Source organism: Cimex lectularius, unplaced genomic scaffold (genome assembly GCF_000648675.2).
Source record: "Cimex lectularius strain Harlan isolate CLEC.00 unplaced genomic scaffold, Clec_2.1 scaffold135, whole genome shotgun sequence".
Lineage (NCBI taxonomy): Eukaryota > Metazoa > Arthropoda > Insecta > Hemiptera > Cimicidae > Cimex > Cimex lectularius.
In genome coordinates this window covers 630898-657423 of record NW_019392793.1, presented here as the reverse complement: position 1 = coordinate 657423, position 26526 = coordinate 630898, and the positions used below count along the sequence as shown (strand labels likewise).

Below are 26526 nucleotides of genomic sequence, written 5' to 3'. Positions count from 1 at the left end.
TCTTCTTAATTCACCTTTTAATTATTGCATTAAAAAAATAAGTTCCATTATCCAGGGTTTTCAGTTTTCCATGGAGCCCCCTCCACATCATTATCTCGGATAATGGAGGTTTTACTCCATGTAGAATTTTAATAAAACTATTTCAGGCTAACTAGAAAATCATGATTTGAACATCACAGTTTTATTGTTAAAAATAGTTGATAAATAAATGTTTTCAAATTGGGATTAAAGTATATAATTTTTACAACATAAATGCACCAATAAAGGAATAAATGGACTTTTCCTAAGTATTATAATTTATGCATTAAAAATGAAAAGACTTCTTCTTTTTATACTCATTAACACTCATAAACCTTATTTCTAACCTTTTATTCTAAAACCACAAAAAGCTAGTTAAATATTATAAATTTTTATTTTACTGGTAGATAGAGAAAGCTGCTTTAATAATTAAGTTTAACAAAAAAATGTTCACAAGCCAAGGTAAAATTTGAGACAAATTGATATTCGACATTTTTTTATTATTATATACTATCCAAATTAAGTTTGTTAAGGCTTTTAATTGAAACTAAACAAATACCTCTAAAAAATTTTACAGATATTTACAAAATTAATACTAAACGTATATCACATAAACTAGATATTCCATAAAATACTTAATAATAATAATAATAATAATTCATATTTAATAACAACAATGTTATGTCAAGGATGTTTTATTTAAGTGATGAAAGGCCAACTGCTTTATGAGAACTCACGATTCGGAAGTGCGATCGGAGCGATGAGGGACCACATATAGATTGCCAGGCAGGTCCAGCTAGACATCATCTTCACCCACATCGAGGCCGAATTTTTGTTCAAGTCTTCCAACGATGACTTCGGCCTGTGCATGATTTGAACATTAACAGAGTTGTCACACAAATACGTTTATCGAATGTTCGAAGATACTTACGAATACCAGTTGGTGAGCGTCATCATCACGTAGAGGGTTGCGAAGGCGAACATTACATGGAAGAACGACCAAGAATAAGCGACTCCTTCAGACTCGTTGTCCCAGACTTTGTCACCTTTGTCACCACCTTGTTCGCCTCCATCATCTATAGACATATATCCTCCTGTTTACACACATACTTAAGAGTAAAAAAAAACTTTAAAAAACCTGGACAAAAAAAAAATTCCCATTCTGTTGATTGATTGTGTTTAAAAATAAATTTAAAATAAACAAGAAACTAAATAAATGTTACAAAGCAGTGATAAATATAAGAATATGATAGGCCAACAGTAACTTTTATGATTTAATGTAATAAATCTCACTTTTGAAACATTTCACCTTTCTTTTTATTTTATTAGCAGAACAAAACATTTTTAATACGGAAATGACCAAACAAACAAAGTATCTTCGATTAAATTTAAGCAAAACTTTTTTAAGTCCATCCAAGGAAATGCATTTGCATTTTTTATTTGATTCAGCCATTGAAACAGACAAAAGCTAACCAAAAATACAAGGATAAGGCAATCAGAAACTTACCTCTTGTATTATTACAATTTTGTACTAAATTTTTTTTCCTCATTAATAACACTGTTAATGCTTAAAATTCATAATTACTCAAATGAATTAAAAGTGAGGCATTATTAACCTTACACATAAACTCATTTATGTTTAAACATTAAACCTTAAATGATAGAAAAAATGGAACAGCATGATCACACAATACATTACAAATGTAATCATCAAAAAACAAGCTACAAATGAAATGAAAATGTCTAAGGGCAGTGTTACTTTATTTTATAATTAAAATGTTTCTTTTAAATTAATCAATTAACTATTTTATGCAAAATGAGGTTGAGATGAAAAATTAGTATCACACCGGATCCGGATAGTACCCCGCTGCTCTACTACTTGTGTTATTGTGACTTCGGACCAGCATTCAACCAACTCCTTTCTCAATTTACAGGGTACTTCCCATAAAGTAATTAATTGATTAATTTAAAAGATATATATTAAGGATAGTCAAGATGATTAAAATGTTTCTGATTTTACTTCATGTACAGAAATTGTTAATGCACAAAGTCAACAGGGAGATGGCATTCTATTAAAAAAAGCTTAGTAGAAAGTGATGGACCCACCTTCGCTAACCAGGTTTGAAGAGGAAGTCCGAGCTGAAGAAAATAAATCAAGTGTTACAAGCAATAATTTATAAAGAGCACAGAGAAAAAAAGTTCCAAACATTAGTTACTTCGCCTTATGAGGCAAAGTTTGTTGCATTCTAACAATGTTTGTGATTAAGATAGAACTACATTTTCAACTAAAGCTGTCACACCCTTGAATTTTGTATTAAAAAAATAAATAAATAAATAAATAAAATAAAAATAATAATTTGAAATTTAAGGCAAGAACCAGGTTTCATTTAATTTTCTGTTGTCCAAAACAATCTAAAAAACTTTTTTAATATAGAATTACATTAAATCAAGGGGGATTCAATACTAGAGTATAAAACAGCAACAAAAATTTATAATTTACAGTGCTGAATAGGAAGTAAATAAAACCTAAGGTAGTGCATTTTTAACTAAACATAAATAAATGGAAACTCAACTAAAGTTATTAATTAGCAAGCAGAATTTGTTCACACAGAATCAAGAATTTATCAAAATTGTGGTGTTGGTCTTCTGAATTAATGATTGATGTCTGAAGATTGGTCTTTGCATCATCAGTCATCGTAACAATTGAAAGTTTGTAGAGTTGGAAAGATGCACTTGAAATTAATTAATCATTAGATTAATTTACTTTTTATAAACATTTATTGATTGCCTATTGGCAATTGGATATAGGCATCAATATGGGTTATTGATAAAAATGACTAAAAACACAGTCTGTCAGGAACTGCGATTGAAGTACAATTAAGTAAGTAATCTTACATAATGAGTTAGGCTGGGTTTTATTTATTTTTCATTTGTCTCTATTTTCCATAATTTAAATAATGTGTCAAGTTTTGTGAATAACTTTTATCATCTATTGTTAAATTAGTTCAAAGAATGAATAAACATTTTTGTCAGAAGTAACGGTATATTTGAATATGACTTACGATAAAAATCCCATTTCAGTTGTTTGCAAATTTCCAACAAATATATCAGAGAACCAAGCTTAATACAATTAATCATCATAATCAATATTTTAATATAAACATCAAATTTAATCTTCTTTTAAGGTTCTTTATGTTATCTCTATGCTTGAAGCAGTTAACTAAGCCTTCAATGTAAATTAGCATAGTTCACATAATTTTTTTTTTTTAATTTGTGACCATGTAATACAAATGTGCTTGTCTGGAAACTAGGCACATTACAAAATTTAGCAATGTAGATTATCAACCAGCTAATTCAATGCTCTCAGTTATATCTTGACCACAAACCCGATAACTGAGAGCATTATAAAATTTAAAACTGTCATAACGGTCCAGTTTAAATGTTTACTCTATAATCTTTTATTAATAAAACTATAAATTTAACAGGGTCAAAAGGTAGTGCAGAGTCTGAACTGTACGCAACACAACCAGTAATTTAAAGAAATCCACAATATTTTCACAAGAGTGATTAATTTTAGGTGTAAGAATTCGATGGTAGTTGTCCGTGACAGTTCTCACCCTTTCAAATGCTGTTTTGGGGTATAAAGATTATATCACGTCTAAATTTAATTGTAATCGATCTATTGAAGATAGCAGTGAATCTCTATAAAGATCCAAAGCTGATAATCATGGAAGAATTTCTACTACTAAAGAGTTAAAACATAACTATAAAGACACAGACTTTTTACTTGCCCTTAGTGATTAGAGGTATGTTATAATTAACATAAACTGTTAGGAAAATAATCTATATTCAATTTAAACACTATTTTTAAATAATTTATTACTGGATGAAACTTTGTCGTCTTACCACTGCTTTATTTGTTAACAAACAAGATGTGATTTACACTTCGGGATATTAACGTAAGTTTAACATAAAAGAAAATTGTTAAAACACTTACGGAAACAAAACACTATGTTAAAACCTTATTTATCCCAAAATCGGACTTGCCTTTTTTCTGTTTAATAGGCATGCCAAGGAAATTTCTTTTCCTTTTTTTTTTCTTTTTCTTCTCCTCTTTTTGAGGCCCTTAAAAGAAGAGATGTTAATGAAAAATGAACAGTTTGTGCTACCAATCTCACAAATGTACAGTAAATGCTGTAAAAATCATAACGCCTTATACTGCATTTTATGCGCATTATTTGCAATATTCAACTAACTAAAATGAAAATTATTCGAATTTTAAATGTAATAAACCACTTTGTACAGTAGAAGATTATTGGCAGGCAACAGACTGGACTGGGGACATAGCAGAGGGAAATGTATACAGATAGCCAATTTGCCTTTGTACATCATTCACATGGGCAGTAAAAGTGAGTTTACAATCCAATATCACCGCATGATATTTGTCCGATTCAGAACAATACACCTTCAATTTCGACCATTTTAAAATACTGAAAAGATTTAACTTTGTTGTAGTAACTACCTGAGAAGCACAAAACATCAAAAATCATATACTTCACTCTTAGTCACACTTTATATAGCATTTTATGCTAGTTATTACATAAAAATATGTAATACATAAAAAAGTAAAATGCTTTATATTGAATTTTTAACATGGTACAAATAGAACTTTGTTGCAGTAACTACCTGAGAAGCGTAAAACATCAAAAATTATATACTTCACTCTTAGACACACTTTATGTAGCATTTTATGCTAGTTATTACATAAAAGTATGTAATACATAAAAAAGTAAAATGCCTTATATTCGATTTTTAACACGGTACAAATAGAACTTTGTTGTAGTAACTACCTGAGAAGCATAAAACAATGCTAGTTATTATATAAAAATATGTAATACATAAAAAATTAAAATGCTTTTTCATAATATGTGTAAAAAGTATAAAATTAAAAATGTATAATATTGCTCTTAATCACACTTTGAAGTAAGAAATTGGGAATAATGTATATTATTCTATTGACCTAACAACCACCATAATAACTTTAATTTTGCCTTGGCATCGGAAGAAGTTTGATACGAAAAATGGATTCAACGCTTTAAGAATAAAGTTAATTAATTTAATTAAATAAGATAAATGAGCGAAATATAAAAAAAAATCACAATTTTATTTACTTCTAACTACTGTGTTCTCTTTATGTGCAGATTGAAATGTTTTAAAAATAAAAAGTTTACTCACCACCAGTGTCCTTAACTAAAATGTGGTCAGACATTGTGATTTTCGAGGATTTTGTAGCTGTCCTGAGGGATGAGTAAAGCACACAACACATCCAAATAACAAGGCCAATAATGCTTTCAAAATCGAATTTTGACTTCTCGTGTTTCCCACCATGATTCAAAAGGAAACCAGGATTGCAGTTCAAGTCTTTGAATATTAAACAATAAAATCAATATTAAATGTTAAATCTATTTGGTTTATTACACTTACCAGGGTTGTTTGAAAGAGCAGACCAAGTTAAATAGATCGCGTAGAGGGTTACGATAGAAGATTGTAACAGACCTGACTTGGGTTGGGCTTCCTGTTGGGGGGGGGGAGAGAAAAAAAAGTACATTTAAAATATAATCCAACTAGACCAAAATAATAATTCTAGTACTAACTTGGACGGCTGGAAGGATGGACATAGCACTTGCGACAAAACACAAAATCAAGTTAATGGAGATGAAAAACTTATTCAGAGCGCAGTCGTTAGGCTGAAATGAGATCATATTATTAGCTAATTTCTTTTTTTAGAACCAATTAACTTACTGCAGTGAAGTAGACAAATAGAAGAACAATTCCAGTGATTGCCAGAGCATAATTGATCAACATGGTAATCATCAATGCAGCATACCTAAAACAATACAATGACAGTGCAATAAAGTGAAACTTTCAAATATGGTTTTAATTTAATTAATAGATTTTATCATTTCAATGTTTTTACATATTTTAAATTTTTATATATACAACAAAATTATCTTAAATTTTGTGTAAAAAATGTAAAACTATCTTACCATTTTTTAGATTCTGTTTCTTCATAATTTTCAACCCAAGCCGACGCCCAGCAGTGTGCAAAATCTACAATAAGAATCAACTGGACTAGGATGAAAGCAAAACCTCCCAACATCCCAACGTACATCCAAGTTGGTCCAAACCATTCTTCAGGGATGAAAAATGCACCGATCATACCTCCAATTACTAGGAGATATTTTAATCCCCAAAACCTAAAATCAATATATGGGTTTTTTTTTAAATTAAAAAAATTTAAATTAAATTTAAAAAATTACCCATTTTGAATACCAGCACGATGATCCCTTGACGATTTGACGTTTATCATAATGAGCGACATTAAGAAGAAAAAACAGGAAAGAGCGAAGCACAGTCTATAAACCGCCATGTATCCAACAGCATTTTGACAGTCTATGGTAGGTATAAATTTGCTCACAGACGTCTCATTTCGACAAAACGGTACCTGGAAATTAAAAATAAATAAATAAATAGTCAAATATAAAAACTTTTTAAAGATTTCAAAACCTTTTGGAGAGCCCCTTCAAGACCCGGAGCTAGAAATATACATCCAACAACTGTCCCAATGAGGAGCATAAGGGCATACATTATCCTCGTAGAAGTCGAGTTGCGACATGATGGACACGCTGCGCAGCACAGACTGCAGGCTGTGCTCCCGCAGCAGCATGCTAGCTGTAAATTTGTGATAATTTCTATTATTGTTTGCAGACTGATTTATAAAATTACAATTAAAAATTAATATAACTTTTGTTAAATTGATTGCCAATTGGCACTTGATCGTATCTTAACTAACAAAAGAATAGACAGATCCAGCAGTGATCAGCAGACGATCAGAAGTTCAACATCACCGACACATCCACCAATATGACTCTGGGTGTTAAATTACAAAATGACCGCAGAAATCACAGATAAAGACAGTTTCCACAATTAAATTAAACATCCAAATCAATAACATTTTTAAAACTTGAAAATATTTTTATATATTTTTATAATCACTACCATAAAATTGTTAGGAAAAATAAAAACAAATAAGAAAATATGCAAAAATAAAATAAAAAAGACTACAATATATTAAAAAAATATATAAAAAAATAAAAATGTAAATGAATGAATTAATCACTATAATGTTCACCCACGTTTAGGCAAAAGACAAACAAGAAGATTTATAAAAAGATGTATTATTAGAAATAACTGTGGTGGTGTACATATATCATTCACTGGTTGAAAAAGGTAATTCTACTCGTAAGCTTATTTTCAGCCTTACAATGAGCATTTAATGCTCAAAATGCGGATTGGTGCTTAAAACCATTTGTGAGTAGAACTATCATTTCCAACGAGTGAAGATATATTATGACCACAACACCAAGATATATAAAAAATGACAAAATATTTTAGAGCTATTTGTGAAGCAGTCGAAGGTGTGTACAATAATTAAATTACATTGACCTGTTGACACCAGGGTACTCCAAAGCTTGCTGCTTAACGCATAAATGCCAACTGAATCTCACATCAGAATGCTAACAAGCTTTCTATATGGATTAAAGATGAGAATAATACCAAACATAGACCTATCACACCATTCATGACAGGTAAAAATGTTTTTGCTCGAAAGTTGTTTTTGTGCCTCAACGTTATAATTATATACATTACTAGACTCTGCATTATTCACTGGTTGGAAAGTATAGTTCTACTCACAAACAGGCTTTAAGCAGTCAAAAATATACCTGATTAAAAACCAGTTTGTGAATAGAATTATACTTTCAATCAGTGAATTGATTGTTTACCTCAATAGCATTTTGTTATTGGGAATAATTCAGTAGAAAGCTATCAATGCACGATTTTCATGTTATTTTGTTTGACAAGTTTAAACTCGGTCGGAACAGTGGCCAAACAGCCAGAAACATTAATTAAGGCTGGGACGATGAGAGTGTGAGTGAGAGCCCCATTCTGAGATGGTTTAAAAAATTCTGAAAGAGAGAGACTTTAGGCTTGAAGTCAAAGGTCATGGACAGATTTCTTCCCTAGATGATGATGTTCTATGAACTTTGGTTAAATAAAATCCCAGAACTGTTCAAGAACTTGCAGAGAATTTGATTGAAAAGTCAATTCAATTAATTAATCTTTTTATGTAAGATGTCAGTTGAAATGAAATTTGAAACCATTTGAAAAACGGCAAAAAGAGGGAAAATTCGAAAGGTTGTAGGTTGATGGAGAATTGGTGTCCGAGTGGAAATCACGATAGCTCAAGTGGTAGAGCAGCAGCGTATTTAACCGAAGGGCGTGTGTTCGAATCCCACTTGTGGCACTAACTATTTCTTTTCAACTAGAACCTTACATAAAAAGATAATTAACTGAAAGAAGTAATTTGGTCATAAATATAATGGATTATTATGTATGTTGCGTTTCTTAGTGACCTGTTGTTTCATAATTTGTTGTACTGTATTGCATAATTAGTTAGCAAATATTACACCGCATTTAAAATAAAATATGTTTATATGTTTCTTTAGCAGATAATAAGAAGTGTACTTTCGAATTTGGTAAAGAACACAACAAAATATATACATATATTCATTTGAAGGTAAAAATAAGTGAATAAATGGCATCTCATTCATTGAAACTATGTTAAAAAAAAATACCGCTATGTAAGTTGACAAAAAGTTGACAAAAATGAGGGGAAAGACTTAATTTAATGAAACTTCTTCCCAGAAGTTGTAGGCCCATGATTCCAATTGCAAGTCGTCAACAAGCAAAGAGAGCCTATGTGGGGTCCTATAAAGGCAATTGTGTTTTTGGAATAGTTTGTTAAAACTCTCTAGAAATGAGGCGATGGCACAGTTTTTCAAAGAATTATCTGTGAGTGAGAGAGATAGAGAGACGGAGAGAAAGAATAAATCAGTGAATCAATACCGTTCAGCTTGAAAATGGAACATACAACTCCAAACGGCATTGTGCGGAGTGATGACATTGCATTAACCGTTATTCCATGCTGACATTTATGAGCATGCCTGATCGGTAAATGTCTGTATGTGAGTTTCAAAAAAGTGATATTTAATTGCTAAAAGCTTAAATCACACTGTAATCAACAAAACATCACATAACCGAGAGTTTAGGCAGTATATATATGTATTTGCGGTTAAGAATGAGGTAGTTTATAAAAATACCTTTTTCATTTTTTGCCATCATTTTGACCTTTATTCGGGTCATCTTCAGGGCCTGGATAAATTACAAAACATGTTGATTGGAAAAATACAATTTAAGTTGTAAATATAAATTTTGAACCAGGTATTTCATAGAGTGCTATTTTTTGGCGATTAATTAATTATTGATTTACCCTGGCCCTGAAGATGACCCGAATAAAGGTCGAACGTCAGTATAAAAAAAAAAAAAAATGAAAAAGGTGTTTTTCCACACTACCTCATTCTTGACAGTTCCTCACAGCTTCCAACAAATTATGTATGTTCTTGCACCTTGACTGTTCAGTTATGGGTCATTTGACCAGTATGAACTGCAATAAAATGAACAATACTAACGAATAAAAAATGTTAAAAATCAGTTTTTATTTTATAACCTTAAACGTGTATTATTCTCCGGACAAACCAATCTACACCGTTGTCATTTATGCCTTGTACGGTCGCTTTTTTTTTTTTTTTTTTTTTGCACATATTTGACCCAATTTACCTTCTTCCGATTATAAAGGTTAAAGTTTTATGTATTTAGGGGATAATTTTGAGCATATCAATAGATTAATTTATATTATTGGAGTTTATTTTTGTTAGTCCAAGACGCAAAGAGACGTTTCGAGATAACGAGAAGATACCTTATCTTGTATATATTTTAAGTATGTTTATTTAAACAAATAATGTGGTTTTTTAAATTTATTACGTATTACAATTGATGTTTCTTTTATAGAAAAAAAATTCTGTTTATATGATGATTCGAACAAGATACAATCGATTGACTGAAATCAGGGGATTAAAATGTTACGCAATTGTCGTAATTTGTTTTTAAGATTTTCTATACGGTAAAAGGGAAGATATGATTGATGAAATGATGCGATTTAGTCGAGATGTGATAGATGGGCAAAACCACGGTGTGATTGATGACAGAACGTAAAACGTCGAGGAGGAACAGAAAAACATGGGAGGGCATTTTAAAAAACGCAAAATCACCTGCGCTGCTGAGAATAGTCCGAGTACGGCACCCATTTCGCTTTCCAAAAATGTACAACGGGCTCTTCCGCCTCACGCAGTGCTTGGCTTCCCCTAAGACAGAAATAAACAGAGAAGAAAGACAAAAAGCACTTCTCGTTAGTTGAAGAATGTTTACTAAAATGAAGGACGTGTGACGACGAAGGCAGGCGTAACGAGTAACGATCTGTTGTGACGGAAGGACGACGCACCAACCGGCCCTTTCGCCGCCACTTCCTTCCTCTTTCAAATATTACTTAATCAATACTTCATTTAAATTTTTAAATCTCTTTAAAACACATAGCCGATGTGATTGATTTCAACAATTTCTTTTCACAGTTTGGTTTGTTTACTTTATTAAAAATCTGTCAAGTTACACAGTTACTTCCTAAGAAACCCCTATTTAAAATTTTTTTTTTTTTTTAAATTTTGAAAGGAATAGCTACAGTCAACTGACTTGTTAATTCGAACTCTTCAGCAGGTCACTTCAAATCGAAAAAATTCTGTGCATTTTGATACATTCAGTAACATGAAATATTTTTTGCAACAGGGGCGAAAAAGCATGTTATTAATCAAGCTACTTCCCATCTTTATAATTTACACTTTTTTGTTGTTAATATATTCCTCTAAATTTCCATGTATTGTTTACTTCCTTACAGCCTAAAGTATATTTTAATTTTCTCTAGTTTGCTATGTTCTACGGTCAGTGTTTTGTCAATGTGTACTCAGTACTGGTCTCTTTGGAAAATCACACAACATTGAAACAAAAACCACTTCATGATTTTTTTAATGATGCGTAACACTGTTCAGTTTTACAGTTAATCTATTTCCACTTTTTCATTATTTATTACTAAGTTTTATATATGTATAATTTAAGTAATAACCCATGTTTAGTGGTCTAATTGACCATATTAATTAGTTCAATTAATAATTTTTTTTATCTAAGGTTGAGATGAAAAAGTCAGTGTCACAAGCAGGATTAGAACCCATAACCTTTGTCTCAATACAGTGTCCGAGCAGATCAAAGTCACGATAGCTCAAGTGGTCAGAGCACTAGGTTAAGCACTTATCCCACTTGTGACAATGACTTTTTGACCTTTCGCATTTTCCATCTTTTTGCCAATTTTCAAACATGTAATTAGAATTCGATTCTCAGCGACTTATTAAAATGGCCAAGGCGAGCTGTTAGTGAAGTGATTACTTCTTTTACTTATTATATTGATCCATTTATGCTTGGTAATCTAATTGACCATATTAATTATTTCAATTAGTTATTCTTTTTATGAAAGCATAAAACCCATGCAGATCGAAGTCACGATAGCTCAAGTGGTTAGAGTAACTGCTTATTAAGCCGAAGGTCGTGGATTCAAATCCCGCTCGTGCCACTGACTTTTTCATCTCAACCAAAACCTTACATAAAAAGAATAGATTTGATAAATCTTGAAGAGGGTTTGCCAAAGTTGAAGCAGAAAGATTGGTCATTAACTTCAACTCACAGAATTGTTGTTAGTAACTACTTGTCCTGTGAAATTCCTTTACAAAAATTGAATCGACATCCCCCATCTCAATTATTTCTTTATGTTCATTCCACAAGAAGTTAAGGGCAAATCAATTCCGCTTCCATTGTACTGAACTGTGAGGCTTATGAATCCTGTAAGACCTTTAAATATCTTGGAGCTCTGCTTACTGAGGATAACAGTATGAAGGAAGAAATCTGGGCCAGAGTTGCCGCAGGAAACATATTCTACTTTCCCATGGGTCTTTAAATGAATAAACATTTTAGAACAATTCAGTGTAAAATGTATAAGCACTATGACTTCCAAACGGATGTAAACAATATTAGATAATAGTAAGTTTTTTCCAAATTGTTTAAATGCCTCAAAATGTATACAATTATGTGGTTAAAGCTATCATCTTAACAAAAAGACATCCATTAAAAATAACAAAAAATTAAGAAAAAAAGTGTTTGTTTGCAAATTATAGTTAAATAATAATCTTAATTCTTTTAATCATACACTTAAAATATACTTCTTTGTTTAAAACATTGTTATACATGAGTATAATAATTTAACCTATACCACTATTTTCCAGCATTAAACAAAAAAATTCTGCTCAAAATTCATAATTATTTATATCTAAATTAATTTTTTTGCCCTTTCTTCATACTAATAAGTTGAAGGTCAGGGATGTGGTCGATGATTACCGCATCCTTAATCTTCAATTTATTGGTGATATCCTGATGGTCGATTCATCCTTCCTTTGTTTTTTTATACTATTATAAATAAATATTCAGTGAGGCATTTTCATATTATGAATTGTAGTTTTACATACGCCAGGATACACATACATACAAACCACTATGTTTGGCATGAACAAATCTAACTTCAAACAACCAACTTAATTTTATTTTGAATAAAACATGTGAAGAAAAATATCTAAGACAAAATAAATAAAAAGTAACTGAACTGATGTTTATGGGAATTCAAAAACTTACTATCGACCACATGGTTCTTCTTTGTTCCAACGACGAAGAAAATTCTTCCACAGGTCCTACTCTGAGTTCAGCATTTGTACTCTTTAAGATGAAAACATTTAAAGGATAAGCAAGAGCACTGCATTATTTTGGGATCTCAGTGCTTTACTTACTTTAGACTCCCTATGCCCTTCATTTGTAGTATCGTTTACATTAAGAACCGTAGTGTCTTTTTTTTCATTTGAAAGAGAATTTTGTTGATTTTGAGCCAGTTTAATTTTTATTATTTAAATTCCAAAAATAAAAATACAAGAAATCACATTTGATGAATAACTTTCACTGTGTTGATATTTCATTGTTTGTTGAAACAATGAAAAAAAAATTAATTTATTCAACTATTTCCTTTGCAATTCTGTTAAAACAGGGAACAGATTGTTGCATTTTGAGTAGGTTTCTACTTTCTGAAAAATCCAAATAGAAAAAAAAGTTTATTTACAATGTCAAATATTTGTATATACAACTTTATATAAATAAACAAACTCAAGTAAAGTGGGTTTTTAAAATCTGTCCACAAGCTGCAGGATGTGCTGTTGTTCCTGTTCCTTCCAATCTGAATCGCCTTCATCGCCCAAGTTGCCGGCATATTCTTTAGAAAGAAAATTGTGATAAAATATATTTATTTCATAATAGTTTCTTTTCTAAAATACCTACCTCTCATGATATGCCTAATAGTTTTTAAAGACGCCCCTCTCTGATTAAGTATAAGTGTAACTCTCTGTTTTACACTCGGTGGACCGCCAGAGCAAATTTCTAACATGATGTAATCGATCAATTGTAAAGTAAAAAGCCCACCTTCGAGACGTTTTAAATACATCTCGTCTTCATTAAGGTCCTCTTCTTTCTGATCGTAAAATAAATTTTTTTTTAGAGTTGTGTAAACACACAATGTGAATGTGAAATAGTTAATAACTTACAGCTGCAAGTTGTTCAATTTCATTATCAATAGCATCGACCTTCTCCATGTATTTGAAGTGTAATTCGAGCAACCTGTCCACCTTTTCATGGTCGTTTTCGCTAAATTTACTCAATAGCCGGCTCCTTTGGGGTCCTCTGCAGTTCCTGAGCATGGACGATATGATAGAGACAACATGCTCTGCAATAAACTGTTTATGAGAAAGTAGGTCTAAACGTTTACAAAAGGTTTTTACCTTCGTGCTCTTCGGCTGTTAAAATCTTTTTTCTGTTCTTCCTAGGAGTCTTCATGAATAGAGGGAATATGGTTCTTAAACCTAATATGTCTACAAATTTATTACAGTTCTCTTTCCCGTCTTGTCCTACTAATGCATAATTTACAACTTTTAATGAGCCGTTCCTGCTCATCTTCTTCTCTCTGTAAATTTACGAAATTGTTATTAGTTTAAATACATTTTTTTTTTTAATTACTTGCAAACCTTTTATCAATACAAAATTTAAACATGTATCAATGAAATAACATTTTTTGGATGGATAGAAAACACCAATCACATAGAAATGATGAATGATGGAGTGAGTACGGAGTTCAAAGATAGTTCCTTAAGTTAACTATCTTTTTTAAAAAAGGAATAAACACCGATCACTGTAGGGAAAATGTCAAAACCCAATTGACCAAAAAAAAAAAAAAAATAAATAAATAAATACATAATAATAATAATGAGAATAGGCAGACCAGAATTTATCACAGATTATCAAAATACATTAGCTAGATATTTTATTTTACATTAAAAAAGTCATTGCTTCGAACAGTCCAAATATGATCCAATCAATACATATGCTATGACCAAATCGTTTGATACAGCCAGAACAGACTAGTTTAAGATGATTATTTAAGACTAGTTTAATGGAATCTAATATATCATTCTTGAAGAAATATATGAGCAAATTATGAAAATAAAATTAAACTATAGGGAAAATTCTCAATAAAATAAGCATTTTAGAAAACTGCTTAAAAAAAAATTATCATTTTATGGTTCACCTCAACATTAAATTCATAAGTTGTAGTCCTTCTCCTTTCAAGAAGAAATCTTTATTTGCTGTTATCATAAGGCTGCAGCAAAGGGCATCAAAAAGGTTTTCCATTATTTCACATTCTTCAGCTGAATTCGGGTCATGCCTTTTGAATTGCTGGATAAGTCAAATTTAAAGATTACAACATGCTAAATTTCAACACCAGATTTAAAATGTCAAAATAATTTACAGCAAGTTGTTGGAGCAGAATATCGATCCCGCCCAATTCTCCTAAAAGGATTTTGTTGTCGTTATTGTTTTGCAGTAAAATTGATAGTATCTCCGTGGCGTAGAGCTTGTTCTGTTCAGCAGGGAGCTTTGCCTTGAGTCTCTTCAAAAGCCACTGCATTAAACCCTGCTTGCCTATTTCAGTGACAAGCTGAGGTCTGAGTTCCAGCAAATTTTCAATAATCGCTAAAAATTAAATATAAGAATATCAAAAGTCAAATATAATTTTTCTTTTCTTTTTTACCTAAAGTATTGTGGACACCATCAGCTTCTTCTTTAACGTTTTCATCAAGCCTTTGGAGATTGTGAAGAAGAAGAGAGGTGATCTGGTGTTTCAAGAGTTCTTCCACAAGTGCATCTGCACCCTCTGCGCTTTCGTTCAGGATATCGACATCACTTAGTTCCTTTAAATAAAAAATAAAATTGAATTGTACATAACCGATAATAAAAATTGTCAGCAGTTAAAAAAGTTGAAAAATTAAAAACCAACCTGGAGCAAGTTGACAACAGCAACAGAGATGTCAGTGTTTTCATGTGATAAAAGTTCAAGCAAGGATGATATTGCATTAAGCTCAACCATTACTGGATATAAATCAGGAACCGTTGCAATGGCATGCAGTTCTTGAATCGCTTCGTGTAACTCGACCTCTGACTCCATAAACCTTTCTGGTGTATCGGGAAACTTTATTCTCATCTCTTGATTCTTTAAAGCCCTCTTTTCAAATAAGAGCAGCATCTTTTTCAAAGTTGCTTCATCAAGAACATCATTCTGTAAAGTATAATAATTTTAGAAAAGTTGTTTTAAAGAAAGAAAAAAACAATTCAACAACCTCTGTCGGTTCGCTATTTTCGACCAGTTTCAATATTGCATCCTGCTTCTCTTCTTTTTTTAACCTTTCCTTTTCCTGTTTTTCTCTCCTCTCATTTTCCATTTTTTCAATCTCAGCTGCTCGTATCTTAGCTAACTTTCTCATCTTTTTCTGCTTGTGATCAAATTCGTTCTCTTCTTCATCGTCCAAGTCACCTGGCTGGTGACGTTTTGGGGTGTTCAAAGGCTTTAAAAATAAATAATAAACATTATGGATCAACTATGATAACGAAATCCAAATGCACATTAACCAGACCGCATCTCATGATCTCCAAATAATCATTAACTAACAGTCACTAAACACCACACACATATATAATAATTTAGAATTTAAAAACTTAACATAACGAAAAAATAGATTACAAATAGATAATAACTGCAATAGATAGCAGTAAATAATAACTTGTGGCCAAGGAAAAAAGAAACAGAAAGAATAACTACAAGATGAAAAAAATATTTGAATAAATACATAAAAATGAACACGGCTCTGTGAATCACTCTTTTAAAGCTCGTAAAATCTTCTTTTAGAAAACCGACAAACAATCTGAGAAAGGGGCTGTGAAATCTCCATACCGATTAATGCGCCAAACTATCCATGATAGGCAACATTCCGAATCATAATTCATCCTATGTTGGGGAACACAAAATAGTGCACAGGAGCGTAGTTGGCGCTGGGAGACTCTATACCGATGCAGGACAAGATCTAAGGGGAGTCAATCGTATTGTCAAATATCTTCCACAAGATCAATGCCGAAGCCAAAATTCTTCTATCTTCCAAAGAGTAAAGTCCAACTAGCTCAGCTATAGTTGCTCAATATGGGGTTTAGCAGAACTAGATCTTTTCATTCTTCAAGTTCCTGTTCCTTTGGAGCCATCCATAAAAACAAATGTAGATGAGGGTAAGGTTTTAGAAACTTCTGGCTATAAATGAAGCTGGGGGAGGTGACTTTATTACATATAGTTAGCAATAGTAGTATTTTAGGGGTGGGTAGAAGCCATGGGGGAACTATCGATATGGTTTATAATAATAACTGAAAGGCGCATACACACTAAGTAAATATCGGCCAAATGAAGACAACCAACCACTTCATTGGCGGCGATTGCAAATCTGAACCAACAAAGCAGTTGGCCTTGGTCAAGTTTGGACTTCTGATCGTAACATCAAAATGGGTGACGTTGTTGACTGTGATTTCACATGGCCAAATCCCTTGGTTTGATGAGGATGAGTTAGGATGGCCAATGTTTGGAGTGATGTATTCGTTGGACGGGATTTGTTTAGTGTGTAAGCGCCTTAACATATAAGTCTGTCAGACTCAGTGTGACAGATTTCATATTGATATAAGTTAGTTATTGTAGTTAAAGCCAATTTTTATCAAACTGGAATTTTTGATTAAACTGTTGTGATAGGTTAATAAGAGAGATTCATTTTAAAAGCTTTTCATACTAAGCTCATTTTATTTAAAATAAAGATCAATTTTTATTTGGCTTTTAGATCGAATTTTTTTAACGGAATGAAGGAATTTCAAAAATAAAGGCCAGCTTTAGATTCGAAAAGGCCAAAAAAAGATCAGAATTGTTAAATAAATGTAGTGCACCTGACTTGTCAGTAAAGTAAAATCAAAAGATAAGTATATAGTAGAGTAAAAAATTAGTTTATTTTCAGGCCCTAATAAAAAGGAATAATTAAAATCGACCAGGTCAAATGAAAGTTTTTATGGATTACATCTTGGACTTCAATGTTGGTAAGTCGAGATACGGAAATTTCCAACGGCTAAGCACATGTTTACCAGATATTCTTATCTAATGTTTAATACCTTGAAGGAAAGTAGCTCTCCGATGTCCATTTCTCAAAAAATATCAATTAAACATTAAACGTTTCATAAAAAACAACCTTGTTTTAATAGATTTTTAGTTAGTAAACACTGAAAAGGTTGCACCCACAATGATATAACAGTGGCCAAATCGATATTTTTGTTTTGTTTCTTTTTTTTTGTTCGGAGAATTTTTATTTTAACAGACACAAAATTTAAACTTTACTGCAATAGGGTGTAACAAAATATTTTTGGCAGATATGTAAAAGAAGAGCACCGAAGCCTTTCAGATGTCGGTTCCGCGGTTTTCATCTTTGAATTTCAATGTTGATGGTAAGGGGCCTCAGTTTAAAAAGAAAGAAAAAAATATATTTATATATTTTGTGACCGTTTAAAGTTAAGAGACAAGCTAAAACAATTCAGATTTAAGATTAAAAAAAAAAATAAACTATAAAAATATTGTTTATAATGGAATAAAAACAAATCATTGCATCATTGCATGGGTCCGCATATAACAGCTATTTTATTACCGCCTCGGTTCCTCTACTTCACAAATGAGGCTATAACTTAGACATAAAACATGAGTTCTCGGTTCAAGTCGTGAGGTTAAATAGCGAGACAGAGCGGATCCAGATAAAAAAAATACAACCAATAATCTAAACAGAGTCAGTGGACGGAATCACAGAATCCACTTACTTGTCACTTGCATTAAAAATAAAAGATAAAATTTGATAAAATGAAAGAGTAAATATTTGCAAAAGGTTTGATGTAAAGTAGTTTTTTGCATGTCAACATTTCTAAAGATTGTGTCTTTTATGTTTCAAGTCTTTTGAACGATTGGCATTTCAGCAGCCCAGCAGTGTAGGATAATTTTTGTAAATTTGCATTGGTATTTATATAAATAACAATAATTGGCCAAATTTAGGACAATAAGTCGGTCAAAAGCCAAAATTGTAGATGTGACCTGATGAATGGAAACATCAGGGCTTTTGTGAATGGTAAAATTATTAATTAAAAAAATCAAAAGAAAAACTAAACTTTGAACACATGTTAGTCATACAAATTCCATAAAACGGATATGTAGAATTGAGCCGATATGTTTCGCCCTCAAGCAAGGAGTCGGGAAATAGGACAAATGTACATTTGAGGAAAGCCGACAGCTTACAAAAACAACAGACACTATGTCATCCAACAAAGACGGTTGCTATCCGGGGATCCGCGTCCACGAAACTAACGTCCCAGACTGCAGATTTCCTTTCCTTTGCGCCCCTGTCAAGGAAAAGAAGCGGTCTTGTCGAAAAGGATGGTTCGGGAGGAAATGCCCTTTGCCAGACATCGACAACCAAGAGGTCTCTTGCGTTTACAGACCATTGTTTAAACTCGGACTGATTTGGATTGCGGTAAGGCAAATTGTTACTGTTTCATACTATCGGCGACAATCTGCGTCTTTTAGAGGAAAAAAATAGTATGTGTTATATTCTAAAAACGCAACAATTGGAGCAAAAGGCAATTTTAAAAGCTATTGTAATCTAAAACTAGAATTGTATTTATTAACTAGCTTTTACACGCGACTTCGTCCTCGCGGGACTCTGTTTTAATGTACCTTTCTAATGCGTTGCAGAGTGCTATATGGCTTTCTAATATAATGTCTCGTTTTTCAAATTCTTCTCTTCTTCAGTTCAATTCGGCCTATACATGGTAAAAAATTGTCCATACGATCCCTTTAGAGATGGAATTTGAAAAAATTCTTTCTTAGCGGTTAACCATGTCATTATAGGAATGCACTGCTCCAGCGGTTTGGTCTGTGCGTTGTCAGTCAGTCACGCAACTGTTTTATATATATAGATAAAATTTTTGAGATGCCTTATTGAGGTCTGCGAGGTGATGAACAACGTCGTTTTTATTCATTTTGGTACACATTTCTTATTTGCTTGGTCTGCCAGACACATTTCTCCTTTTCGCCATATTAAGGGCTAGGTTCTTTATCAGGTGTTTGTCTTTTTTGTAGGCTCTTCACGAACCAACGGTCGAAAAGAAACAGACGACAATTATTGGAATATATATATATATATTTTTTTTTAAAAAGTTTTATTCAGTTTTCATAAAGAATAGATGATTTCTAGTTTGGAAGAAATAGCAAGCGTATTGAGAGACTATCATAATTGAAGTCAGAGGTTCTTACAACAATTATTAAGGACAAAGATGATAGTTAAAATGTCACAAGTCCATTCGAAGTTTAATATACTCAAATCATCATTGAACATACCCATGTTATATAGTCCTGTCAGTTTAGCCTTCTCTGAAGTAGAGAATTTGCCAGTAATGGTGAGGGTTGTTATAACATAAGCTTACTGTTCACATTTTGGAACAGATAATTCTGCTCACATAAGTTTTAGGAGGTTATCCGGATTTCGAGTAATAAATATTTATCATCAGGCAGAAGGCACACGTCTCTCGACGTGAATATTCGAAATCTGGATAGCTGCATAGGTGAGTAGAACTATCTTTTCCAAAAAGTGAATTGCTCTTCACACCCACCTTCAAATTAGTTCTATTAATAAGCTTACTGTGTCTAGCATTCTAGATTTAATCGACTTCTCCTATTGGATCAATTCTGTGTTTGATGGAGGATTCTGTGTTTTTATTTTGTACCACAAAACAGATCTATACGCAATAAAAAAAAACCACGTTCTCTAAAAAGCGGAAGAGTACCTAGAAACTCACTACTCTGCCCGAGATGTTAAATCCGGCGTCATGCCTATACGCTCTCTGTACGGAGCCATGGCACGACAAATTTCAATTATATGGGAATAAGGGTATAAAACAATGCTATTACTATTATTATAGCATAATATTCTGTAAGATAATTGTTTTAAACTTAGTATTTTTCTTACGTCCATTTTGTGTTACAAATTCTAAGATTAGTAATTTCATAACGTATCTTTCCAACAGGATTAACCGGAATACGTCTTCATCACTAATAAAAAATCAACAAAAATTAAATTTGTTACACGCACACATGCAGAAAGTGAAATAAAAACCCCAACCCTGAGAGCCGAGTCTCTGACGAAAAGGGGCGAACTGTAACGAACGAGTCTTTTCGTTTTTGTCAGCCCGCTGGCATTGTTGATCCGAATTCCGACCCCGTAATCAATAGTTAAAATTTTAATCCCATTTGTTTTTTTTATACTCCATACTTCGATTTAAAATAGTTAAATATGTCTTTTAGGAAGGTAGGTAAATGTTTAAATCGGATCGGTCTTTTTAAAACTATTTTTATCATTTTATACGCTTATTTTTAAAAGACCGATCTTTTTTCTTTCCTTATCAGAAATAACCTACCTTTGATGTTCATTTTATGATAGCACTGTCCATCCTTTGATATCAATTGACAAAAATGGAAAATTAATTCATATTCAAATACACGTGGAAAATATTTCCCACTGAAGTTTAATTATAATTTATATTATTTTACCACATATTCATTTGGCGAACTTAGGTTGGTTTTGAGAGTCCAGAACTCATCCTTTTCTTTCCTAAAGTCTAAAAAAATTGGCCGGACGTTTCCTTTACCAATTCCAAGCAAGGAACCAGACAAGTTTAGGGTTGAAAGCATACACATTTATTGCCTTTATAGCCTGGCTGTCTGAGAGTATGTAAATAATTATAATATTAACTCCTGTGCCCAGAGTTGTATTGCATAGTCCTCAGCTTGGAAAATTATTAGGATTAGTCCAATGGGCTAGTGTATGGTTTGGCTTTTTTACCCCTAAACTACCTATTCTATCTTCGATTCATCAGTGTACCACATTACGCCTTCTTCATTAAACGAAGCTACCTTTCTACCAAAGGTCCATTATCTATGACCACTTGGAAAGATGTTAACGTTGTTTTTCTCTCATTTTATGGTGGTGGCTTCTTCTTAGATCTGTCTTTATTCCTTGTATCTCAGGAGTTGGCACTCTCAAAAGCCACTTTTTGTATGTAAATATGAAAGGTCGTGTGCGTTTTCGATTGCTCCTATTATGTTGAGACGCTCTAGTCTTTGTAGACTTTGTAGCTTGTTCTTTGTCTTCTTGTTCAGTATTTTTGGCCAGCATACTAAAGCTGATACATCACCAAGGGTCTGACAGTTGTGGCGTATAAAGAATACGCCAACCTGGGGGGGGGGTCCCTTGTTTTCACTCCATAATCTCTGGCCAATGCTTAGAAGAGTCAGCAGAATGTTGCCATTTGTTTTATCCATTTGAGCCTTTGGTCAAGGGCTTTACCCAGGTATTTTGTTTCTTTGGAGAAATTTTTCATCTCTTTTAGTGGGTGCTTTTAGATTTAGCTTTCTTCTCTTGTAAAAAGTATGAGTTGGTTTATGGTGAAACCCATTTTCTCTCACTTTCCTACAATATTTAGAGTATACGTTTAGCAGACATAATTGGTCATATTTATTATTTCAAATAATTATTCTTTTTATCTAAAGCCTTGATTAAGGTGAAAAAGTTAGTGTCACGAGCGGGATTCCAACTTATTGTTACCAGGTCCAAGTGGCAATAATACTTCTAGGGGGCATTCTTGGGTAGTTGCTGTTTGTCTGATGACCAAGTTCAGCATTGTTAAAATCCATTCGGAGGGTCTATACTTTTTCCTTGCCACAGCCATTCCAATGGCTTTAAACGAGGTGTTTGTTATTCCAAGCATTGGACATTGAAAAAGATTGCTTCTTCCCAATTTGGTATCAACTCATATTAAGTCCATTGTTGAAAATGCACATCACCCTGAGTAAAGCAACTGAGGTGGCATTAAAAGAGACCAACATTCAATACTTTAATTAAGGTAGCACAATGTTCTGAAAATCAAAAGACAACATAAAATCAATCAGCAGAGGTGCTGGCATTTTTGAAAAAAGCCCATTTGTAAGTATGTCGGGTTCGAATGCAGGGCCGCTGGATTCGAACCTGGGACCTCCACCTTAGTGATGAGTGTTGTGTCAATGCCTAAACCGTTGCGGCCACCGACGCCCCCTTTAATTTATTTATTTTCTAATTCCTTTCCTAATGTATTTTTGTGGTTTGACATTTCTTTTAAATAATGTGCTGTTTTAAGAATTTGATAACTTCCTAGACCACATTATATGCTGTTGCTGGAATACAGGCTGTCTGTTACACTCACATCAGTAAAAGTCTACTTGGCATTTTAGCAAGCTTCAGTAATCTACATTCAGCTTGAACAGTTGAAATGAAGACTAGCAATTTTTCTAGGGGGAAATTTAGTCCTTTTATTACTCAATCTATCTCTTTGTTCCATTTTTGTTCTACCTAAGGGTCTGAAAAAATTAAGTCTTATTTTTGTACCTGACATACTTTTGTATTTATCTTGGTTAGTTTTATTCTGTTGATGGCTTTCTCAAAGGACCAATTGTAATTCACTCTTTTTTAAATAATAGCTAGCACATTCATATACCATCCTCCGAACTTATGGTGCCACTTCCATTGTCGAAGTTGGACATGTAAAGGGAACGGGATAAAAGAAAAGGTCACAAAGCCTCTTGCATCTCAACCTGAAAGAACTAACGTGCCTTGGGCATATGTGCATTACCCATGTGATTTTGATCTAGACTCGGTTTGAAAGATGTGAAATAGAAAACTGTTTGACAGATTAAAAAAGCTTAGAAGTCAACAAAGACAAAATTAATATTAATTGGTATAAATGCACTCCGATGCATTTTCCAATTGTCAATTGAGTAAATGAACGAGGTCTGGTGTTGAATATTTTGGATGATGGTCTGACTGGTCGTTTCTAGGATACGTTTTAACTTTGCTAACTGATGTTGCAGTATATTCAAATTACAAAACACCAACTCTACTACTTTCACATTTTAATTTCATACTGTGATAGATTTAGTGTTAATTTCAAAAACTTTGTATTAACAGATCTTGAGGCACCTACTTTTCCCTGTTTCATGTGGCTCTCCTGTGGTACATGCCAAAAGTAAGGATGGAGAAAGTGGTAAAGTCAGAGCATCTGACCTTCCACTTTATGCGGAAGAGGATAAAGTCGTCAAATGGTAATTAATTTACTGATAAATTATGTAAAAAATTGTGAATGGAGCTTCCATTGAGTCGGCTTTGTTCACAGTGCGAACGATTGTCCGAAGTCATTAATCGAAGAGACAATATGCTGCTTACGTCAGGAACTTGAAATCTTAATCTCTCAAGGGAAAATAGTCAAAGCCCAAGTTAGTGATTTTGTCCACACTAGTTCTGCTGTAACTCAGGGTATGAAATGTATATTAATTATAAAATTCTTTACTATTTTTAACAAATTCTGTTGTTAGATACTATCAAATTTCTCCGAAAAGATGAAAATTCCGTCCCTAGATACGGAGCCATTGCGATCGGAAGTGCTTCTGGCTACATCTTAGCACTGAGGAAGGGCATTTTTAAAAGACTCCTTTACACCACTGCAGGCGGTTCTGCAGTTGCAGCTCTGTGCTACCCATGTGAAGCGAAACAGTTCGCTGGCGAAGCTGTTGTCCATGCAAAAAGATATTTTGTTATTGGTTACCATTTATTGAATGGAGGTAAGTCAATTTTAAAACTTAAAACAATTATAGATTAAAATTAAATAAAAATAAAAGACAAATCAGTAGTAAAATTAGACAGTATTGTTCAACGATATCTTAAAAAAATTATCGTTTAACTTGCGCGCGCTATGACCAGTAACATCCGATCTATTCGGATTCCAACTGCCGGCCTTGCCGATGGGACATCTGGTCGTCACTGATGAACCTCATCCACCACCAGATGCGGTGCCTTCTAGCGTTCACCTTTTACCACCCGTAGCTACCCCGACTCACATACCGTTACCAAATGAAGATCCACATGTCTACGAGGTAAAAGTTTAGGAAAGCTAGGAAAAAATTTGCATGATGGTTTGGGCTTAGGCTTGGTTCACATAAAACAATTTAGTGTACGCTTCTTTTTGGCTTTATTCTGTTTATTATTTACTGCCTGTTTGTTATTTATTTATTTTTCATGCATATTTGTTTATATTGTGGATTCAAAGAAAAAATTGTTTTAAATAAATTTGAGCAGCAGTTTTATTTATTTATATTTTTCATAACCAAAAAGCACATTAACGAAACATTGATTGCTTTGAAGCTGTTTTTAAAAATATTTTTGTTGTCTATGTACTTATTTGTAAACATCATTACCATTCTATAGGATTGGTGCATTGGTGTAAGGTGTGTGTTTCTGTAGTTCCAATATCTCATTCCTAGACTGCACTCCACAGCAAAAATTCTTTTTGGGTGTAAAATTTGTTTTCAAAATGGAAAAGAGCTCTTTGCATTTTGCTATATTGTTGGATTATTGTGTTACCCTTTATGAACGAACAATTTTTACTAAAAATGAATATGACCAATTTCAAAATATCCGTGACTAACAATATGAATCTTTTTAGAAAGATACTTCCTAAACACAGTCAGTTGTTTTCAATGATCCTGATTTCAAGCTTATAGCATTTAAAAGTCACTCTTACAATTCTTTTCAAGAGGCATGGTTGTAAATTCCTTCAACCTGATAAGAGCTATAAGCTTGAAATCCAGATCGTTGAAAATAATTAACTGTGAATAGGAACTATCTTTCTAAAAAGATTGACCAGCACACTCACTGCACCATTTATAATTTCTAACGATATGAATCCTATATTCTCCCTTCTTTCCCAGGCATCTCGTTCCTACATTTTCTAAGTTATTATATTTTGAATTCTTAAGTTTAATTATCTATTGTACTTGAAGAACATTTTTCATTATTAAGCAGTATACTAAATGACATAAGGTTAATACTGTATAGATCTTTTCCTTTCAAAAATAATTTTAACAAGTAACCTTGTTTTCAGATCAAGTCAATTATGAAAAGTTAAACAGAGATTTATGTAATGAGATCGAGGAGAAACATTTGGCTCTAGCCGACTGTCACAAAAAGGAAGGGAAAAAAGGATCTTCTAGTTCGAAATCTGATAATAAATTCAGCCACGATAGCCAATGTGACAATCAGGATCCTTCACAACCACCCAGCGAACCTCCACCACCACCACCGCCCAAAGACCAACCTCCACCTCCACCACCATGTAATCTACCTCCACCTCCACCATCCTCTGATCCTTCATGTATTCCTCCGCCTTGTCCCCCGGGATATACTTTGTCTACAAATCCGGTCTCAAGTCCAGAACAACAATCCGAAAACTGGTGCCCTGTTCATGGACGTTACGGATAAAAGATTTCTTGCTTGGTATAATTTTTAAACAAAGCTAGTTTCACTATAATTACCTAATTTGAATTAGGATAATCTTAGAAAATTCTTTTGGACAAAAATATATAAATTTTGTTTATGTGCGGCTTTTGTTTTTGTCTTTGCATGAAGAATTTGCTTTTTTTATCTGCAAATATTGATAATCAAATTTGCAGTTTTCTTTGAACTGGTGTTACCAATTAATTGAAACATTTATCCAATTTTGTGGTTACACTCATTGCATTTAAACTATTGTTTTCCATTATTATTGTTGTTTTATTTCAGCATTAAACATTATTATAATTGTCATATTTATTATTTTCAATTATTTCTGTTTCAGATAAAGAAACTTGTCAAGAGTCAGGATTGAAATAAATGTTCTGTTAGTATGAATGAACAAATGTGATTGCTCTTTCAGAACACATACAAATTTCCGTTTTGTCGAATTACAATAAACATATAAAGCGATAAAAGGTATTTTTATGTTTATTAGCTGTTAATGTTAAAAATAAACAATTAGTAACATGAAGATCCATTACTTGTTATTATTCCT

At 32.6% G+C, this 26526-nt stretch overlaps 3 protein-coding genes across 15 annotated transcripts; 1 reads left to right on the top strand and 2 right to left on the bottom strand.

The window, feature by feature from the left end:
* Positions 1 to 13106, bottom strand: LOC106663620 (serine incorporator 1). Of its 7 annotated transcripts, XM_014388573.2 has the most exons (13): positions 12912 to 13106; positions 12760 to 12840; positions 10248 to 10340; positions 6586 to 6750; positions 6339 to 6523; positions 6066 to 6275; positions 5821 to 5905; positions 5673 to 5765; positions 5503 to 5593; positions 5254 to 5439; positions 4066 to 4143; positions 950 to 1094; positions 1 to 880 (listed from the first exon to the last, which is right to left on the bottom strand). In XM_014388573.2, exons 3-13 carry the CDS (start codon positions 10281 to 10283, stop codon positions 742 to 744), a joined length of 1413 nt encoding a protein of 470 aa, XP_014244059.1. In that variant the 5' UTR covers positions 10284 to 10340; positions 12760 to 12840; positions 12912 to 13106; the 3' UTR covers positions 1 to 741. The 7 variants fall into 7 exon arrangements, with proteins under 7 accessions (XP_014244059.1, XP_014244060.1, XP_014244058.1 ...); XM_014388574.1 differs by lacking the exon at positions 10248 to 10340 and having other exon boundaries at positions 12912 to 13100; XM_014388572.2 differs by lacking the exons at positions 12760 to 12840; positions 12912 to 13106 and having other exon boundaries at positions 10248 to 10450.
* A 3-nt stretch (positions 13107 to 13109) lies between these two features.
* Positions 13110 to 20027, bottom strand: LOC106663619 (beta-catenin-like protein 1). 3 transcript variants are annotated; one of them, XM_014388571.2, is made up of 11 exons: positions 19955 to 20027; positions 15840 to 16064; positions 15500 to 15778; positions 15254 to 15413; positions 14972 to 15195; positions 14750 to 14898; positions 13947 to 14128; positions 13713 to 13891; positions 13450 to 13639; positions 13279 to 13384; positions 13110 to 13199 (listed from the first exon to the last, which is right to left on the bottom strand). In XM_014388571.2, exons 2-10 carry the CDS (start codon positions 15981 to 15983, stop codon positions 13296 to 13298), a joined length of 1596 nt encoding a protein of 531 aa, XP_014244057.1. In that variant the 5' UTR covers positions 15984 to 16064; positions 19955 to 20027; the 3' UTR covers positions 13110 to 13199; positions 13279 to 13295. The 3 variants fall into 3 exon arrangements, with proteins under 3 accessions (XP_014244057.1, XP_014244055.1, XP_014244056.1); XM_014388569.2 differs by lacking the exon at positions 19955 to 20027 and adding an exon at positions 17692 to 17813; XM_014388570.1 differs by lacking the exons at positions 13110 to 13199; positions 19955 to 20027 and adding an exon at positions 17692 to 17813 and having other exon boundaries at positions 13214 to 13384.
* On the top strand, positions 17595 to 26446 carry LOC106663621 (MICOS complex subunit MIC27-like). 5 transcript variants are annotated; one of them, XM_014388584.2, is made up of 6 exons: positions 17595 to 17619; positions 23613 to 23746; positions 23818 to 23957; positions 24017 to 24262; positions 25582 to 25973; positions 26314 to 26446. In XM_014388584.2, exons 1-5 carry the CDS (start codon positions 17614 to 17616, stop codon positions 25956 to 25958), a joined length of 903 nt encoding a protein of 300 aa, XP_014244070.1. In that variant the 5' UTR covers positions 17595 to 17613; the 3' UTR covers positions 25959 to 25973; positions 26314 to 26446. The 5 variants fall into 5 exon arrangements, with proteins under 5 accessions (XP_014244070.1, XP_014244069.1, XP_014244066.1 ...); XM_014388583.2 differs by lacking the exon at positions 17595 to 17619 and adding an exon at positions 17829 to 18021; XM_014388580.1 differs by lacking the exon at positions 17595 to 17619 and adding an exon at positions 18697 to 19088.
* The last annotated feature ends 80 nt before the right edge of the window (positions 26447 to 26526 follow it).

Bases quoted from the DNA above. Each gene is read 5' to 3' on its own strand.
- LOC106663620 (XM_014388573.2), bottom strand. From the start codon at position 10,283: ATGGGTGCCGTACTCGGACTATTCTCAGCAGCGCAG. The intron at 6,276-6,338 runs GTAATTTTTTAA...TATTGATTTTAG, and splicing joins CGTGCTGGTATTCAAAATGG to GTTTTGGGGATTAAAATATC. The intron at 5,766-5,820 runs GTAAGTTAATTG...ATCTCATTTCAG, and splicing joins TATTTGTCTACTTCACTGCA to CCTAACGACTGCGCTCTGAA.
- LOC106663621 (XM_014388580.1), top strand. From the start codon at position 18,870: ATGTCATCCAACAAAGACGGTTGCTATCCGGGGATCCGCGTCCACGAA. The intron at 23,747-23,817 runs GTAATTAATTTA...CTTTGTTCACAG, and splicing joins GAGGATAAAGTCGTCAAATG to TGCGAACGATTGTCCGAAGT. The intron at 23,958-24,016 runs GTATGAAATGTA...TTCTGTTGTTAG, and splicing joins TAGTTCTGCTGTAACTCAGG to ATACTATCAAATTTCTCCGA.
- LOC106663619 (XM_014388569.2), bottom strand. From the start codon at position 17,721: ATGGACATCGGAGAGCTACTTTCCTTCAAG. The intron at 15,414-15,499 runs GTTGGTTTTTAA...TTTTATTTAAAG, and splicing joins CTGTTGTCAACTTGCTCCAG to GAACTAAGTGATGTCGATAT. The intron at 13,892-13,946 runs GTAAAAACCTTT...AGTTTATTGCAG, and splicing joins AACAGCCGAAGAGCACGAAG to AGCATGTTGTCTCTATCATA.